This window comes from Centropristis striata, chromosome 15, assembly GCF_030273125.1.
Source record: "Centropristis striata isolate RG_2023a ecotype Rhode Island chromosome 15, C.striata_1.0, whole genome shotgun sequence".
Classification (NCBI taxonomy): Eukaryota; Metazoa; Chordata; class Actinopteri; order Perciformes; family Serranidae; genus Centropristis; species Centropristis striata.
The window spans coordinates 33,109,544-33,127,903 of record NC_081531.1 but is presented as its reverse complement, the minus strand read 5'-3'; the positions used below and the strand labels follow the sequence as shown (position 1 = coordinate 33,127,903).

Sequence of the window (18,360 nt, the reverse complement as noted above, 5' to 3'; positions counted from 1 at the left end):
CTTTTCATTCTGCCTGTATAAACCACTTAAAAAGTGTTTACCATGCCATGTTGGTGTCATTGTTTTCAGCACAACCTCACATTATTATTTTTTACTTTAACTTGCTGGATCTACATTTTGAACATTATCTCTGGTTTTACTTGGCCTATCATCATCAAACAAAAATTGGCATTGAGTTTCAAGTCAGTACTTTAGAGCAGGGGTGTCAAACTCAATTACACAATTGGCCAAAATTTAAAACTTGAATAAAATCGCGGGCCAACATTGAACAAATAAACCTTTTAATATATACCAAACATGTTTTGCTTTAACATTAAATATGGAACCAGCAACGCTTATAAACATACAATATATAACTAAATAGTGCAGACATGCAAAATAAAATTTCAAATAAAAAAACACATCAATGTCATTAATTTACAATAATAATATAATCATTTGGTATATATATATGCCAAATTTGGCCAGTTGGCAAGTTTGACACCCCTCCTTTAGAGGGAAGTTGACGGCAGGGAAACACTCGTAGTGAAGTCATGAAGAGGTCATGTGATTTGATCCTGGCAACTCTGGTGGGCCTTCTTAACTATTCATTGATATTTTATAGTTCAAACTATTTAAAAGTCACAGAATCACCCTTTAGTTGTTTATATCACAATAATGACAAGCTTACTGTAACATTATACTGCTTATTACACAGCTACTTTATAGAAGAAATCGAATATTTGACACAAAATACTGATTTAAACCTGGGAGGCTGTCCCCGAACCCAGGGATCGCACAGTGTCTTTTTAAAAACAGAGTGCCACGCGTCATGCTCACCAGGGGGAAAACAAAATATAGATATTGAAGTTGCCTCCTCGACAATTTTGTCTGCTAGCAGTTTTTCAGTTCAAAGTTGCTCAGTTTTGTCTCACATCTTTATGCATCTCTATCCACTTTTGTCCTCTTAAAAGTTCAGTTTTTTTCGGTTCATCAGCTTATAAAAACGTAGTTCTGGATTCTTTAACCTGTTGGTAGTAGTTGCTACCACACAGCAGCTTTTGACCATTTTTCTGTGTTTTGCTAGATGAAATTGTCAAGGAGGTACCGTCTTTCAATAAAAAGTCAATGGAGAGAGACTGTTTGTTTCCCCCCTGATAACTGACTGTAGAATGTGTAACTGACCAATCAAAATCTGATTTTCAACCAAAAAATTGTGAATTTTTTGCTGACTCAGTCTGACCTGCAGCCTAAAACCCCCAAAGCACTGAGATAACCATTTAGCCTCATCATTTTCTGTCAAAGAAATCACTTTAATTAGTGAAGGACTGTTGTAGATAGTGAGTTTCTTTTCCCCACTGCAGCGTGATGTGCTTCTCCACACTGTTTGTGTTGTTTTATTTCAAGCTCTGTGTTTATGTGTGCCCACTAGTTTCCTTAAAGCCACCGCTGTACCTGTCGCTCCCCTCCCGTTCCTGCCACAGCGATCTGAGCGACGGCTTTTGTTTTGTTGTGTGCCGATGTCTTTCAGGAGAAGGAGGACAAGGCGGTGCTGCAGGCCGAGGTGCAGAGCCTCCGGCAGAACAACCAGCGGCTGCAGGAGGAGTCGCAGAGCACAGTGGCTCGCCTCATCAAAGTCACCGAGCTGCTGTGCAACGTCAACAAGCCCTGTTAGCTCCCAAGCTGCACGCACAAACGCACACAAATCAGTAGAAAGATGCAAATCGTACAACGTGCTTGTACGCTCTATTTTGTTCGTACATACTTGCAAAGGCAGACACACACAAACACACTTACAAACAGTCCTAAATCCTGGACCTGCCTGTTGGTGAGGGAGTATGCAAATCAACTCATAAAAAAAAAAGAAAGAAAAGACATTTCTAACATCCCATGACCTTCATAGACTGACCAGTGTGCAGCTTCCAGGCTGCTGCAGTGGTGTGCTATGCCAGATCGCTTCTCTTGGTGTGTATGATATGTGCGTGGATGTGTGCGTGCATGTGTGTGCGCCTGTATGTGTGCATCTCTTACTGTACCTTGCTTCAAATACTTGACAAGCTGAGGCTGAAAAGCACTTGCATAAAAAGTGGCAATTAAGACTGAGAGACACTGTATAGCATGTTTGGTGGTGTCTTATCTGAAATGACCAAAAGTGTATATATATATCACCAATAATATATGTGAACAGTAGTATCGCTATCCTCTCTTGCCAGACGTGTAGTTGCGATGTCTGAGTGTGGTTCTGCCCCGGCCGGCGTTGATAGTGTGGAAACAAAACACAACAAGGAAAAAAAAAGGGAACATGATAATGACAAGCCTGTAGGCAGCCTTCTACTTCAAAAGATGTAATGATGCTAACTGACCGGCCCGTTATGTAAGGACATCAAACTCTGCTCTCTTCTCTTCTCAGAAGTACTGTATTCAAGAACTCTGGATTTAAAAAAACATACATAAAAAGGACATAAACTGGAAATGTCACAAAAGATGAACTGAGCATGCCTGTCCCTCCTGGAAGTATGTATGAAAACAGTATTAAAGGGATACTGAAAAAGGGTTATACCTCTTCTGAAGACGCAGACAATGGCAGGAAAAGAACTGCTTCAGCTTCCTTCCATGATTGCCTGTAGCTGTTTTCTTCTAACCTCACTATTGTAGCAGCCATACTGTAGAAGATCTCCTCCTGCTGGCCTGAACCACAAAATGCCAAAAGGCAGCTTTTATTATTTCAGCTGGCAAAATAGCTTTAGGTGTCTGAATAAAACACCTTGAACTAATAGTGAAATACAGAATATTGTATTTAAAAAAATGTTTTGTGTTTGGCGGATGTCTACAGTGACTGTTTTGGGTAATTGTTTATTAGTATGGCTTATGAGTGGTAGCGGTAAGGACAATAGGTGAAATCTTACCATTCCACCCTGATGTGTGTTTGTGTGTGTTTCTGTGTCGTTCTTGCACTTTTTTTTGTAAAATCAGCACTGGACAGGGCACATACTGTACTTTATTTAGCCCAGGTTACGTCTCGCTCAACATACAAAGGTGGATTAAATCTCATTCCCCCCTCCTCCTGACACCACCTTTACCTCACCTTTTTGTGTCCACTGCTGATGGCACCAATAACAAACGTGTGTTCAGAGGAGTCGGACTGCTTCTCCTCAGTGCCAACGAAAAAAGAAGCCCAGGCAGCTCTCCTGAACCCCCACCGAGAAATCAAACAGAACTGACCACAAAAACTACAAACTGCGACAAAAAGGGATGCCAAACGTTCGCCAGTCACTCAGACTCTCTTGTTTATTGTACAAACTTCCTCTTGTAATTTTATTTTAGAGTCACTGTGAATACCTGGTACCAGCATATTAAGATACAGTATATACAGATTAAATTATGAATTGAAACTTTATCAGTATGTGAAGATACTGTATGTACAGCTGAAGTGTTCCATGTTACTTAGTGCATTGGGGTTGTGTATGCCCTCCTTTTGCAGGATGATTATGCAGAGTAGTGTTAAAGGGATAGTTTGGAGTTTTTTTTAAAAGTGAGCTTGTGTGAGGCACTTATCCAAAATCAGTGTATTACCTACAGTAGGTGTTGGTGTGCACAACTCCAGTTTGGAGAAGCGGCATGTTTAATGGCCTGGAAGTTAAGCAATGTAGTGCAGCAAGAAATCATATTTTACCACCGAAAATATCAATATGTACCATTATATTCAGAATATTTTCATTGCTTTATCTTGCCGTCAGACAGCCATGTTTAAGTTGTAATACTTTTTTCCAGTCAAAGCCACCAGACTAGATTATAGAAGTTGCTGGTTTAACCAACTGCATCATTCTGTTTTAGTCTACACTGAATTTAGAATACTTTCACCACTTTACCTTGCTGTCAGACAGCCCTGTTTAAGTTTATGTGGTCAGATCTGAAGCTGTTATATGCTACTGTCAAAACCACTAACTGAATGAATGACACAGTGGTTTAACCAGCAACTACTATATTCTGCAAGGTAAATTACCCTTTTTGTCAATGGAGTCTGGTGGCTTTGATTTGATTTGAAAGTGTTATGACTTCAGTCCCTGTTGCGTAGAGTTAACAGGGCTGTCTGACGGCAAAAGTGAAGCAGAGAAAATCTTCGAAATAAATTGTACACTTAAACCGATATTGATTTTGTTGCAGGCATTTCTCCAGACTAGGGTGCATGCTGACCGCCATCTACTGCAAATAATATACTTTAAAAAAAATCCAAACTATGGCTTTAATCGTGGCCATGCAGGCATCCTGTTTCATCTCCCGTACATGCTGAAGCCTCATGACTGAACAGGGAAACGTGGTGTGAGAAAAAGACCTGTTTTACTGTGTCTTGTATAGTTATTTAGATTGTAGGAGGTTGGTCAAGCATGAGAATGTGCCAAGCGACTTCCAAGCTCCCCTCTGTATGTGTGTATGTATAAAAATGTAACTTATTAATCATGCAAATGTGGATTTTCTTGTAGCTGTTTAAACTGGAGGAAAAAATGTGAAATAGGGCAGAGAGGAAAGGTGGGCTTGGTTATAAATTTCTTTTGTAGAGAACCAACAACCATGATATGAAATGACAAAATACTATCTGCAAATCTTGCTAAATGTGATCATGGTTTTCATTCTATTATGGAGCTATTTCAGCTATAGGTCTTAAAACACCATTAGGTACGCCTTAATGAGTGAAACTAGATGGTCAAACTGGTCATACTGGTGTTATGTGAAGGCTTATTTCTCTGACTTTGTGCCTACCAGAAAATGTAATGTATGCTAACCCAGCTTAGTGACCTCATTTCTTTGTCTTTGGTTGCACTTACTGAGGTTTTTTTTGCGGCAGATGAAGGATTTTCTTAGAGACCGTACACAACATCTGGTCTTTCATCTGCCGTGCAAGGAAAAGTCACTGAGTAACACATGATCTGAAAGAACAGATAATAATAATAATAGATGTGTGTTGTTGGTCTGAAGAATCACGGAAGCTCGATGAGCACCACTGACTGATAGAAAGGAACAAACCGACAAATATATGATTTTTAAAAGCGAATTAAAAGGGAAAAAGACACTGAAAATGACTGATGATGCATTGAAATCAAGTTTAAGTTGAAATGAATGTGTTGAATGGCGTATGCTTCCTCTAAAGGATGATTATTTTGGTATTTAAATATTTAAAAATAAATTGTCTCAGAAAATCCAATGGAGTATTTGCAAAGAAATATCTGATTGTGATTTAAAAGTGGGAACATTTTGGGGCATTACTTGACTTGATACAGATGTTTTCTCAACATAGTGAATTATAGATAGCTAGATAATGTTGTCGATTTCTGTCGCTGCTGGTTTGGTTTATGGAGGATAAACAATTCCCCCCAAAAAGCAAATGGCTAGAATGAAAGTTAAGAGTTATTGAAATCTTTTATTTTCTCACCAACAAAGACAGCGGAGACAGCTCACTTTTCAAAGGAAGTGTTTTAACCCTCTGAACACCAACACCATGAAACTTTCTTTAAAAGGTCACCAAAAATACGTCATTTATTGTAGAAAGAAACTGTAAAGACAGGCATTAGCCTTTCCGACAGTCCTTGAAATGATCATGGGTTAAAAAAGATTCCATTAGAAAACGTAACCAAAACGAAGCATAAAATGGTGATATTTCTGTCAAAATCACTTATTCATATTCCACGTCTCATTTAAAACGTTATCAAAAAATAAACCGTTTCAAATAACTAGATCCTGTTAAAAACACTAAATTCGGTTTATTATGTACATCATATGGGGAGCCAATTTCTTCTCCAATATTTATGACACTTGTGGGCACTTGAAAAAGTGTTGTATATATAAATTCCATTTTATTCCAATTTTTAAAAAAAGTACATCAGAAAAAGTTTTTTCTTTTTTTTTGTGCTGATTCCACAGAGTTGCACTACTTACATATTTTTTATATATTGCAGTGAAATACAAAGCCACAGTGAGAAAATGTGAGAAAAAAACGCCCTGAAACCGCTTGTTGGGGTTCAGAGGGTTAATTGGTTAAATTGAACATCACTTAAAGGGACAGTTCACCCCAAAATCAAAACTGCATATTTCTTCTCTTACTTGTAGTGCTATTTAGCAGACTAGAATGTTTTGGAGATATTGGCTGTCAAGTTGCCTGCCTTCATTTGAATATTATTTAACTATAAGGTGCTTGTGGTGCGGTGCTCAAAAGAAAACACATTGAGAAATCATGACCATGTTACAGTTTCATGTTGGATTATATATTATATATATTTTTTCTACCAAACCACACCGACCAACCATATCACTGCGTAGCACAGAAGGAAGCATGCATTTACTCATGGGCTAGTCATACACACTGCAAAAAAGCCAACTTGTATTTTTGGCCTAAAACAGTGATTTAAGTTGGTAAAAAAAGGGAGCCAGTTGTCTGCTCAAAAACAAGTTTGTGAGTTGTTGTTACTTATATCTTTAAGTTGGGGTTCACAACAAGGGACAATAGTTCTGCTAACTCTTAGTTCTTTGTTGTGAAATGCGGGAAAGCAGTGAAATTCATTAGCAAAAGCGGCTAACTGATGCTAGCGGCTAACTGATGCTAGCGGTGCTGCTTGTTACAGCTACAAGAGTAGCCATTAGCGTATCAATGCTAACTCAAAATTGACATTTCATAGCAGCATTACAATCATGCCGATTCAGCACATTGCATTAGTAAGGATTAAAAGTTATTAGGCCTACAATGTAAAATTATAAGTTAGTCCAACTTACAGTTGAGTTGCCAAAAATCCGAATTCAGAGTTGAGCAAACTCAAAAACAAAACTTAAAATATTTAGTTTAATTGTCCAACTTAAAATGTTATCAAAGTTTGTTGCCTTGAAATTTTGAGTTCACCCAACTTTTCTTTTTTTGCAGTGCAGTTGGTAGTTTGTAATAAAGAAAAAATAAGAGTTGATTGATTTGTATGATTTAAATCAGGAGCAGGAAAGAAAGAGAGATTAGCAGTTATACGGTATTGTAAACGTATAATGTTTCTTGTGTGGGAATCACTGAAATATGATGAAGATCTACATGACTTTGGTTACTATAGGAAGTTAGATTTTAGTTTGTCCAGAAGCAGAACTTTGATGAACGCTGGAGGAGGAGGAGGAGGTAAAACAACAGCACAGGAAGAAACTGTTTCAAGGTCTGACAGCAACAACTTGATTTGTCTCAGATGGAGGTCAGGGCCAAATCAGATTGGCTGAAGAGAAAAGAATGTAAAAGTTAGCTGACAAAGTGAAAGCACAAGAAATATGTATAAACAGAAACTTACTCAGACAGCAGGCTAAAACATGAGGCTTCGGCTTTGATTAAACTACTGCAAGGTTAAAACAGAAATATTCAGTTTATCTATATGGGCAAATATTGTTTTTTTAAAAGCTCTGTGACATCACACTTGACGGTTTAACTTCCTGTTTGTCACTCTGATCGAGATATTCTCTTTCATTTAACATCCTACAGGGAACTGGAAAATGCTGACAGAGTAAACTAGAGAAGCCCTTCAATTTAATCTGGTTCATGTTCTGAAATTACTATACTGGTTGACAAAATTTAACAGCAAACACCATAAAAACTGTAAATTATAATAAATAAAAAAAATTAAAAAACCTTAACTTTGATCTATATATTACAGGGGTTTTCTTGTCTTTTCTACATTGTGCAAATGGCAAAAATGTGGGGAAAAGATGAAAAAAAGGAAACTACTTTTATTACAAATATTAATGATAAAATAAAGTTGAAATTTATAAATTATTATAATGGGATATTGTAGATTTTCTTCAGTATAATTCAATTACTTTATGGTCTTGAATGCTAAAACAGTGAATTCTATGTAATTATAAAATAAAAAAATAAAAAATACACACCATATTGCTGAATTTAAAATTAAGGCGACTTTTTTGCTTTTACCGTAGAACTTTCAATTTATTTATTTTTAATGGTAAAAAGTCATAACATCATATGAAAGTAAAAATAAAGAATTACATATATAGATAGATATTAAATATTTTAAATATAATATATATTTTATGTATGATATACAGATATTTACTGTATATCATCCTTTTTTTACATTTTTTATTAATTTTTTTGAATGCTAAATTACAGTGAATTCTATGTAATTCTATATATACATATATATATATATATATATAGCTGCTGAATGTAAAAGTACAGATGTTTAGTGTATATTATCTGTATTTTTTTAACCTCTTATTAAGTACAAATACAAATATTATTGCTGATATACATTCTGTGCATATCTGCCTTGAAGAAATAACTAAATAAGTAAGTAAATACATAAAAATAAAATAAGCAAATGACAGAAACACGTAATAAGGTGATGTATAAAATGTTGCCACATTTAGTAAAAATACATGCGCTATATTATTAACCGTATTTTGAAAGGAACGATCTGTAAAATAATTTCTGGTTGTTAACTGGTATTTGACGGTAAGTATAACTTTTTCTGCCAGATTTTTTTTTTTTTTTTGCAGTTTCTTTGTAAATAAAACCAGCCTGTTCAACTTAAATGCATATAGAGATTCAGAGTGAGATAATACAGATTTATGTTTGATGGGATGCACTTTCCCGTCTCCCTGGATTGATGCAGCATGAGGTAAGACAAATACACTTTCCAAAGCTTGTTCCATGATCATAATAAAGCACGACAACATCATACAAACATTTGCCAGGACTCTGTCCTCTGGAAGGCTTTCCTAAACACCAGCCGCAGAAAAGCGCTTCATCTTCCCTCCCCTGACAGCAGGAGGAGAGCTGATGACAACAATGCGCTGGCCTATGTCTTTATTTGGGGTTGGAGCGCAGGACGGAGTCTTCACTAGGGGCTATGTGTCACACACAGCTCAAGGGCTTAGCGCCAGTTTGACTCATCCGTGTTCTGTAAATACAGAGGCCATGTGCTGGTGTGTGTGTGTGTGTGTGTGTGTGTGTGTGTGTTTTAAATGACCAGGCTACTGTTCCCCCATACAACACAGATTTTAATAAAGAGATACACTGACACACAAAAGGCCACAACACACTTTGTTGTTGTTTTGTGTAGTCAAGTGTTTTGGTGGTTTTGTAGTTATTTTGGTAACACTTTACAACAATCATTTATAAATGGTAAACAGATAGTTTATTAATGTTTAATCATCATTTATAAACCGTTTATAGACCATTTAGAATCGTAATTACATTATTTATTAATGTTTAACTAACTTCATCATTTATGAATGACAAATAGATGGTGTATTAATGTAAGTTTATAGTTATTTTACCATTAACAAACCAGTAAATTATAATTAATAGTTTATTAATAGTTTTAGTTGCACTCATTATAACATTTTTAACACCATATTAAGTATGTTAATGGTTTTGAAATTATTCAAATTCCTTTAAGAAATTGGTTGAAAACATTAAAAAATTAAAATTGTATAGCACTTTGTAAATGATTAATAATTGGTCTATAAACCATCTATAAACATTACTTAGTTGGTTATTGTAAAGTGTTACCGTTATTTTTTGTCTATGCTGGTTTTCCCTCTTTTTGTGGTTATTTTGTGTGTGTGTGTGTGTGTGTGTGTGTGTGTGCGTGTGTGTGTGTGTGTGTGTGTGTGTGTGTGTGTGTGTGTGTGTGTGTTTTAAATGACCAGGCTACACTGTAATAAATCATTATGTAGTAATTTAATTGTACTTAATATATTTGATAAAATGTATTAAATATAAAGGCGTCCTTGATTTTGAGGCAGTTGTTTAAGTAACTTTAATATAAAAATGTTTGAGATAGAATCTACTTATTTTGGTCACATTAAATATAATCTTTATGTGTATTTTATTCTAAATCAAGAGAATTTTAGTTGTTATTAACTCAACTTGTAACGTAGTTAGATTTAATAAATAATATTGCGTGCAATCAGTTGCCTCAATTTTATTGAGTAGCTATTGTTTATCTTTTTTTACAGTTTACTGTTCCCCCATACAACACAGATTTTTATAAAGAGATAGACTGACACACAAAAGGCCACAACACACTTTGTTGTTGTTTTGTGTAGTCAAGTGTTTTGGTGGTTTTGTAGTTATTTTTTGTCTATGCTGGTTTTCCCTCTTTTTGTGGTTATTTTGTGTGTTTTGATCTCTGCCATCATTTTGTAGTTCTTTTTGGTCATTTTCAGTCTCTTTTCATTCATTTCAATTCTCTTTGTGGTTGTGTTTGTTTGTTTGTTTGTTTATGTTCATTGAGGGTTTCTTTGTTGTCTCCTTTGCATCTGTTTCGCTCTTTTGATCTCAGTCATCATTTTGTGTCCTTTGTGGTCTTCTAAGTCACTTTTGAATTGTCTCATTGTTGTTGTTTTGTGTCTCTTTGTGGTTGTTTTCAAAGTTTTGATTCACTTTGTGTCTCCTTGCAGCTGTTTCTACTTTTTGTAGTGGATTTAATCTCTGTCATCATGTTTCTATGTGGTCTTTCTGTATCTCTTTTTAGGAATTTCAAGACCCTCAGTGGTTGTTTTGAACCTTTTCATACTCATTTTTGAGCCTCTTTGTGCTCTCTTTGAAGCTGTTTTGCTCTTTGTAGTGGTTTTGATGTGTCTCTGTGGTCGTTATTGTCTCCTTTTAGTCATTTTAAGTCTCTTTGTGGTTGATTTGCACCCTTCCATACTGATTGTGAGCCTGTTTGTGGTCTGTTTGCAGCTCCTTCGCTCTATGTAGTTGGTTTGATCTCTGCCATCATTTTGTAGTTATGTTTCCTTGTGCTCATTTTCAGTCTCTTTTTTATTAATTTCAATTGTCTTTGTGGTTGTTTTGAACCCTTTCAGACTCATTGTGAGCAGCATTGTGCAGCTGTTTCGCTCTTTCGTAGTTGTTTTGATGTCATCGTTATATAGTTATGTTTCTTTGTGAGTCATTTTGAGTCACTTTTGGTCTTTTAGTAGTTTTTTTTTTCTCTGTAGTTGTTTTGTGTCTCTTTGTGGTTGTTTTGCACCTTTTGATATCACTGTGAGCCTCTTTGTGGTCCCTTTGCACACTGCAAAAAAGCCAACTTGTATTTTTTGGCTTAAAACAGTGATGTAAGTTGGTAAAACTTGGAAATATAAATTATTGACATTTAGGGCAATAATGTAAGTTAGCACAACAAAGGAAGCCAGTTGTCTGCTCAAAAACAAGTTGGTGAGTTGTTGTTACTTATATCTTTAAGTTGGGGTTCACAACAAGGGACAATAGTTCTGATAACTCTTATTTCTTTGTTGTCAAATGCAGGAAAGCGGTGAAATTCGGTCATTAGCGAAAGCTAGCGGCTAACTGATGCTAGCGGCTAACTGATGCTAGCGGCGCTGCTTGTTACAGCTACAAGAGTAGCCATTAGCGTATTAATGCTAACTCAAAATTGTGGTCGCAACATTAGCTAACATTTCATAGCGGCGTTACAATCGTGCCAATTCAGCACATTGCAGAAGTTAGCAGAAGTAAGGATTAAAAGTTATTACAATGTAAAATTATAAGTTAGTACAACTTACAGTTGAGTTGACAAAAATCTGAATTCAGAGTTGAGCAAACTCAAAAACAAAACTTAAAATATTTAGTTTAATTGTCCAACTTAAAATTTTATCAAAGTTTGTTTCCTTGAAATTTTGAGTTCACCCAACTTTTCTTTTTTTGCAGTGCAGCTGTTTTTTGTATTTGTTTTGATCTTGGTCATCATGTTTCTTTATAGTCATTTTTAGTCATATTACATCTCTCTGTAATTGTTTTGTGCCTCTTTTTAGTCATGTTTAACTGTCTTTGTGGTTGTTCTGTACCTTTTGATTCTCATTGTGAGCTTCTTTGTGCTCTTTATACAGCTGTTTCACTCTTTGTAGTGGTTTTTATCTCTGCCATCATGTTACTTTTTAGTAAATTTAAGTCTCTTTGTGGTTACTTTGAACACTTCCATACTCACTGTGAGCCTTTTGTTGTCCCTTTGCAGCCGTTTTGTTCTTCATAGGTGTTTTAATCTCTTGTTCATCGTCCTGGCTGCTATGTGTTTGCTGCTTTGTGTGACTTTTTGCAGGTGCAGGCCAGGGAGCACACAGATACAAACAACTCTTTAAATGTATAAATAAACCCCTTAGTTTATTTGGAATTAAATCAACAAGTTAAAAGAACTGGGAACTAAATCAACGATTTAAAAGACAAAACTTGCAACAAACTAATATGCACATTTAACTTATAGCCGTGAAAGAAAAACAAGTTACATAAAGCATTCAACTTGTTAATAATTGATTCATGTCATATAATATTCCACGTAAGTGAATGATGAACTAATCAGAGTCCTGCCCTCTTGTCATAAACTCAGTTAAACATTAAAGAATGAAAAACACCACAACACTGCAGGCTCACTGATATTGTGTGAGGCCACTTTGACTTTTTATTATTTTTTGTTCTTCACTTTACAGAAGTTAGGGTCTTTTTTAAGACTTACATTTTTAATATGAGACATTAACCAGACTGTTTCTACTGTACACTACATGCACTTTTACGCCAAAGGGTTTGTGAACGTTCTGGTACTTTCTTGGAAACTGGCAGAGTGGATTATTAGCAGACAGTGCTGCAGCACTGTTTCTTAATCTTCACCCTGTTTCTGGAAGGTCTCCGTGTGACAAGTCGTCTTTGTTTCTCAAAACAGCCGGTGAGGCGGTCCCCGGCGCTTTTATTTAGATCAAATCATTTTGACACAATTCAAGAGCTGGAGATGAGAAAAGATGAAAAACATGAAATCACTCAAGCATATAACTTTTAATGTACAGTTTGCTGTCTTTTCTTCTTCTTCTTCTTTTTTCTTTTTTTTTTTTACCTATTAGTCAAGGCAAGGCAAGGCAAGTTTATTTGTATAGCACAATTCAACACAAGATAATTCAAAGTGCTTTACATACACATTAAAAACAGCAAGACACAATTGAAAACAGTAAAAACAGTCAATTAAAACAGGGAAGATACAGCAGGATAAAAAAGCGATAAAATAATAAAAAGCACAAGTCAAACATTGTGTAGTTAAAAAGTAAGGGCAGTAGAGTAGAGCAGATAAGTGTTAAAGTTAAGAGTACGCTTCAGTACACAATAGTGTTTTTAGTCCTGATTTAAAGGAGCTGACCCTCAGATCTACAGGTAGTTTGTTCCACAGGTGAGGAGCAGAATAACTGAAAGCTGCCTCACCCCGCTTAGTTCTTGCAACCTGGTCTCACAGAAATCCGTGAAATAGCCACGGATTTCGCTTAACTCAAAATCCGTGGAATAGCCACGGAATCACTCAAATTTCCGTGAAACTGACACGGATTTCGCTACAATGCAAGTTAAAGACAGTCATATCCCGTGGCTATTGGTTTGTTCCAAGTCACGTGACTTTCAAGGTCCCAGCAGTCAGAACAAAAAATATGGCGGACAGTTCTCTCATTTTTAGTGAAAAATCTATATTTTGACTTAATTTCTGCATAAAAATGGATTTTGATCCCATTTCTAGCGAGAAGTATATGTTTTATTTTCTAAATATTCACTCAGTGAATGTACATAATCACTTTGTATGTTGGAATAGCCACGGGATATGACTGTCATGAACTTGCATTGTAGCAAAATCTGTGTCAGTTTCACGGAAATTTGAGCGATTCCGTGGCTATTCAGAAATCCGTGAAATAGCCACGGATTTCGCTTAACTCAAAATCCGTGGCTATTTCACGGATTTCTGTGAGACCATGTTGTTATTGGGACACGCAACAAGCCAGTTCCAGATGACCTAAGGGGTCTGGATGCTTCGTAGAGAGGGAGCAGATCAAGCATGTAATTTGGTCCGAGACCATTCAGAGCTTTGTAGACCAGCAGTAAGATTTTAAAATCTATCCTCAGTCAGTCTCAACAGAAAAATGCTACTACAATAATTGCACCTGATGGCACTCCATCATACTGCATTATATGGTTTTATGGCTCTGACTTTATTACCGTCTCCCATCATCACCAGGGAGAGCAGAGAATGTCCTGACCTGCTGTAAAACCATCTGGTACTGGCAGTGGAGGGAAGAAGTATTCAGATCCTTTATTTCAGTAAAAGTGCTAACACCACACTGCAGAATTACTCCACTACAAGTAAAAGCCCTGCATTCAAAAATTAGTAAAAGTAAAAGTGCAAAAGTATCAGCATCAAAATATACTTAAAGTATCAAAAGTAAAAAGTGCTTGTTATGCAGAAAGACCCCACCCAGATTCTTTTACATATTGAATATATACACTACCGGTCAAAAGTTTTAGAACACCCCAATTTTTCCAGTTTTTTTATTGAAATTCAAGCAGTTCAAGTCAAATGAACAGCTTGAAAGGGTACAAAGGTAAGTGGTGAACTGCCAGAGGTAAATAAAAAAAAGCTTAGCCAAAAATGAAAAATAATGTACATTTCAGAATTATACAAGTAGGCCTTTTTCAGGGAACAAGAAATGGGTTAACAACTTAACTCTATGGAGTCTTGGGCTATTTTGTCCATTTTTTAATTCTTTTCATGTCTTTGTAAGTCATTTTGTGTCTTTTATTGGTCATTTTGTCTTTTTTTAGTCATTTTGTGTCTTTTGGTGTCTTTTTTTTGTCATTTTGTGTCTTTTTTTGGTCATTTTGTGTCTTTTTTTGTCATTTTGTGTCTTTTTTTAGTCCTTTAGTCCAACATAAAATGTTTTTTACTTTCAAAACATTATCATGCTCAATCAAGAATATTAGATGTTGCAAATGTGCATACATTTCAGAGTACACAGTATACTTTTGACCAGTAGTGTATATTATTGGATTATCAACCTTTATGCATGTATGTAAGCAGCATTTGGTAGGTAGGGCTCATTTTATTGATATGTGGTTTAATTTGTAAGCATTTGAATTGCCTACATTTTTTTAATCTAAAATCTCGACCTGAAAAGTAACTAAAGCTGACAGCTAAATGTAATGGAGTAAAAAGTACAATATTTGCCTTTAAAATGTAGTGATGTGGAAGTATAAAGTTACATAAAATGTAAATATTCAAGGAAAGTTAAAGTACTTCAAGACTGTACATAAGTACAGTACTTGAGTAAATGTACTTGGCAGTGTTTCTTGGTGGGATAAAATCTGCAGGTACAATTTTTTATTTAAATATTGCACACTGTCTCAATATGCTTCAAATTGTCCCACTGAACTCACTAATCTCTAGCTCCTTTTAAATCTTTAAAAACATGATTTTCTTTGTGAAAACGTGAAAATATTTGTTATATCTTCAATCTAAATTGTTGTTATTCGTTTTATTGTCTTTATTTCCTGTTATTCTCATTTATCTGCTTTTATTCCCTTTGATAAAGCACTTTGTAACCATTTTCAGAAAAGTGCTATAAAGTTCATTATTATTATAAAACCAACCAATACATACGCAATCCCAATGGTCTACATGTTGGCGGCAGTAACATGCACAGAAAGCATGGAAATGTGGCCAGAAAAGCAAAGAAGAAGTTTTAAAAACTCTGCTTCACAAATGTTTGATATGGAAGAAAAAAAAGAACTCGACATGTTTCTGGTGAGAAACAATGAATGAAGCATATTAACTTCTGTTTGTTTACAAGTAAACTCTGCAGGGCACATTTAAAGAGGAACTCAACCAATTTCACACAAATATTTGTTATCATTACATGATATAGTTTAATCATCATGGAGAGTCCTCAACTACTGAAAACAGACAGGAAAAGAATAGTAAAATCTGAAAAATAACACATGGTGTCATAGTGATGTCAAAGTAGCTTAACCCTTTATCAGGCAAAGAACTATATTTAGTAACTTCAGGTGATATTTTTCGAGAAAAAAGTTGCAAATTTACTAGATTAAAGTGGCAAATCTACGAGAAAAAAGTTGCAGATTTACGAGAAAAAAGTGGGAAAAAAGCAATTTTTTTTCTCCCAGATTCACCACTTTAAATTTCATAAATCTATGCATTTTTTTTCTCGTAGATTTGCCACTTTAATCTTGTAAACTTTATTCTCAAAATATTATTTCGTATGTTTTTTTTACACATTCTGGCAGTATGTAATATTTTCCAATATTCTCTAGGGTTGAAATTTGGAATTTGCAATTATTTCAACGAGTGAGGTTGCCTGGGCTTAAATGATAATAATGATATTAAATAAATAAATAAACATTCCCTGGGCTTGATGTAAAACTGACTCTGGAATAACTTCCCACCCTGGCACTAAGTCCTCTGCCTCAACTGGAAAGCACTTTGGTGAACTGCTGCTTTTTTAAAAATGTGCTATATAAATAAACAAGTTGAGTTGAAATAATGCATTGCATTTAGCAGTGCCAATCCTCTCACTGCTCCCTTCAGACTGAAATAGCAGGATCTGGTGTGATCAGGTAATCAAGCTGCTCAGGTGTGACAGAGTAGAGAGAGAAAAGGGATTTATAGCAGGCACCACTGGTAAAACCTACAGGTGCTTTATTGAACCACCAGCGGGATTTAAACATTTGTCTACCCTTTATCATGAACCTTTAGAAAAAGTACCCAAAACAAAGCTTCAAATTGTGATATTTCTGTCGCAGTATCTTTATTCTACAAAACGTTGCCAAAAATAAACTGTTTTCTTGTGTTTTCTTTTAAAAAAATGCTGAAAATACATTGTTTATCGTAGAAAGAAACTGTAAACAGGCATGATCATCTAAATTTGTACCTTCTGGCGGTTCTTCCACAGATCACTGGTAACAAAAGTTTCCATTAGAAAAAGTTACCGAAAATAAATAAGTAGATCCTGTTAAAAACATTAAATTCTGCTCCTCAGCGACACTATGAAGCCATGATTGATTCTGCAGAAACGAAGGGTCCCCATGATGAATGTTAACTGAACATCTGTTTACACAGAGCAGAGAGGAGAGGACAGGGGAGGCTGCAAGTAAAGGTTGAAAAAAATGCAAATCATTTTATAAGTCTAGCTTGTGGAGACTTAATTGTGTTTTTCCAACACTCATTACACTTGTGGGCACTTTGACAAGTGTTGTATATGTAAATCCCATTTAATTCCAACTTTTTTTTTTAGGTGTATGTCTTTCTAACTGTTATTCTACACAAAATACATTTATAAGTTGTTCCCACTTCTAGCCATGATTGTGGTGATCCCATAGAGCTGCAGGACTTATAATTAAATTAAATTCAATTGGTTTTATTGGCATGACATAACACTGTATATATTGCCAAAGCAAGCATCAGAAAAAAGATAACAGTAAGGAATATTGAAAGCAATATTTACAATAAATTATTATAATTCTATTATTCATTTGAAAAGAAAAGAAAACTAATAACAATAAAAGAAAGCAATATTTACAATCATTAAATTACAATCAATATATCATTCATACAATCTAACTGTCCCAGCAAAGAAGAAGAAAAAAAAAAACGTATATATTGCAGTGAAATACAAGGCCACAGTTAGTAGAGCTGTAGATTAGCAGCAGTCTATGTTTCTGCCTGTCACACACTGAGAGACAGCTGTTGGTTGTTCTGTTTTTATTTTTTTATTTTATTTTTTCTTCTTTTTTTGATGGGACAGTTAGATTGTATAAATGATATGTTGATTGTAATTCAATGATTGTAAATATTGCTATCTTTTATTGTTATTAGTTTTTCTTTTCTTTTAAATATAATAATTTATTGTAAATATTGCTTTCCTTATCTTGTTATCTTTTTTTCTGATGCTTGCTTTGGCAATATATACAGTACAGGCCAAAAGTTTTAGAACACCCCAATTTTTCCAGTTTTTTATTGAAATTCAAGCAGTTCAAGTCAAATGAACAGCTTGAAAGGGTACAAAGGTAAGTGGTGAACTGCCAGAGGTAAATAAAAAAAGGTAAGCTTAACCAAAACTGGAAAATAATGTACATTTCAGAATTATACAAGAAGGCCTTTTTCAGGGAACAAGAAATGGGTTAACAACTTAACTCTATGGAGTCTTGGGCTATTTTGTCCATTTTTGAATTCTTTTCATGTCTTTGTAAGTCTTTATGTGTCTTTTTTGTCATTTTGTGTCTTTTTTTAGTCCTTTAGTCCAACATAAAATGTGATTTTGAATCTTTTTTTTACTTTCAAAACACTATCATGCTCAATAAAGAATTTTAAATGTTGCAAATGTGCATTAATTTTAGAGTACACTGAGACAATAAACTGCATCATTTTCAATTAAATTCTGGAAAAGTTGGTGTGTTCTAAAACTTTTGACCAGTAGTGTACATTGTTACGTCATGCCAATAAAGCCAATTGAATTGAATTGAATTGAATTGAATAGTAAACTGCTTGGGGTTGAGAGGGTTAAGTGTGTATGTTGTAATACATTGTT

The 18,360-nt window shown here is 35.0% G+C and overlaps 1 protein-coding gene across 1 annotated transcript in view; it reads left to right on the top strand.

Annotated features, from left to right (window-relative positions):
- zmp:0000001168 (signal-induced proliferation-associated protein 1) overlaps positions 1 to 5,174 on the top strand; it is a 30,486-nt gene extending 25,312 nt beyond the window's left edge. Inside the window, exon 15 of the mRNA XM_059351257.1 lies at positions 1,511 to 5,174. Coding sequence (XP_059207240.1) covers positions 1,511 to 1,654 — 144 coding nt within the window. The 3' untranslated portion in view covers positions 1,655 to 5,174. The remainder of the gene's footprint in view (positions 1 to 1,510) is intronic.
- The last annotated feature ends 13,186 nt before the right edge of the window (positions 5,175 to 18,360 follow it).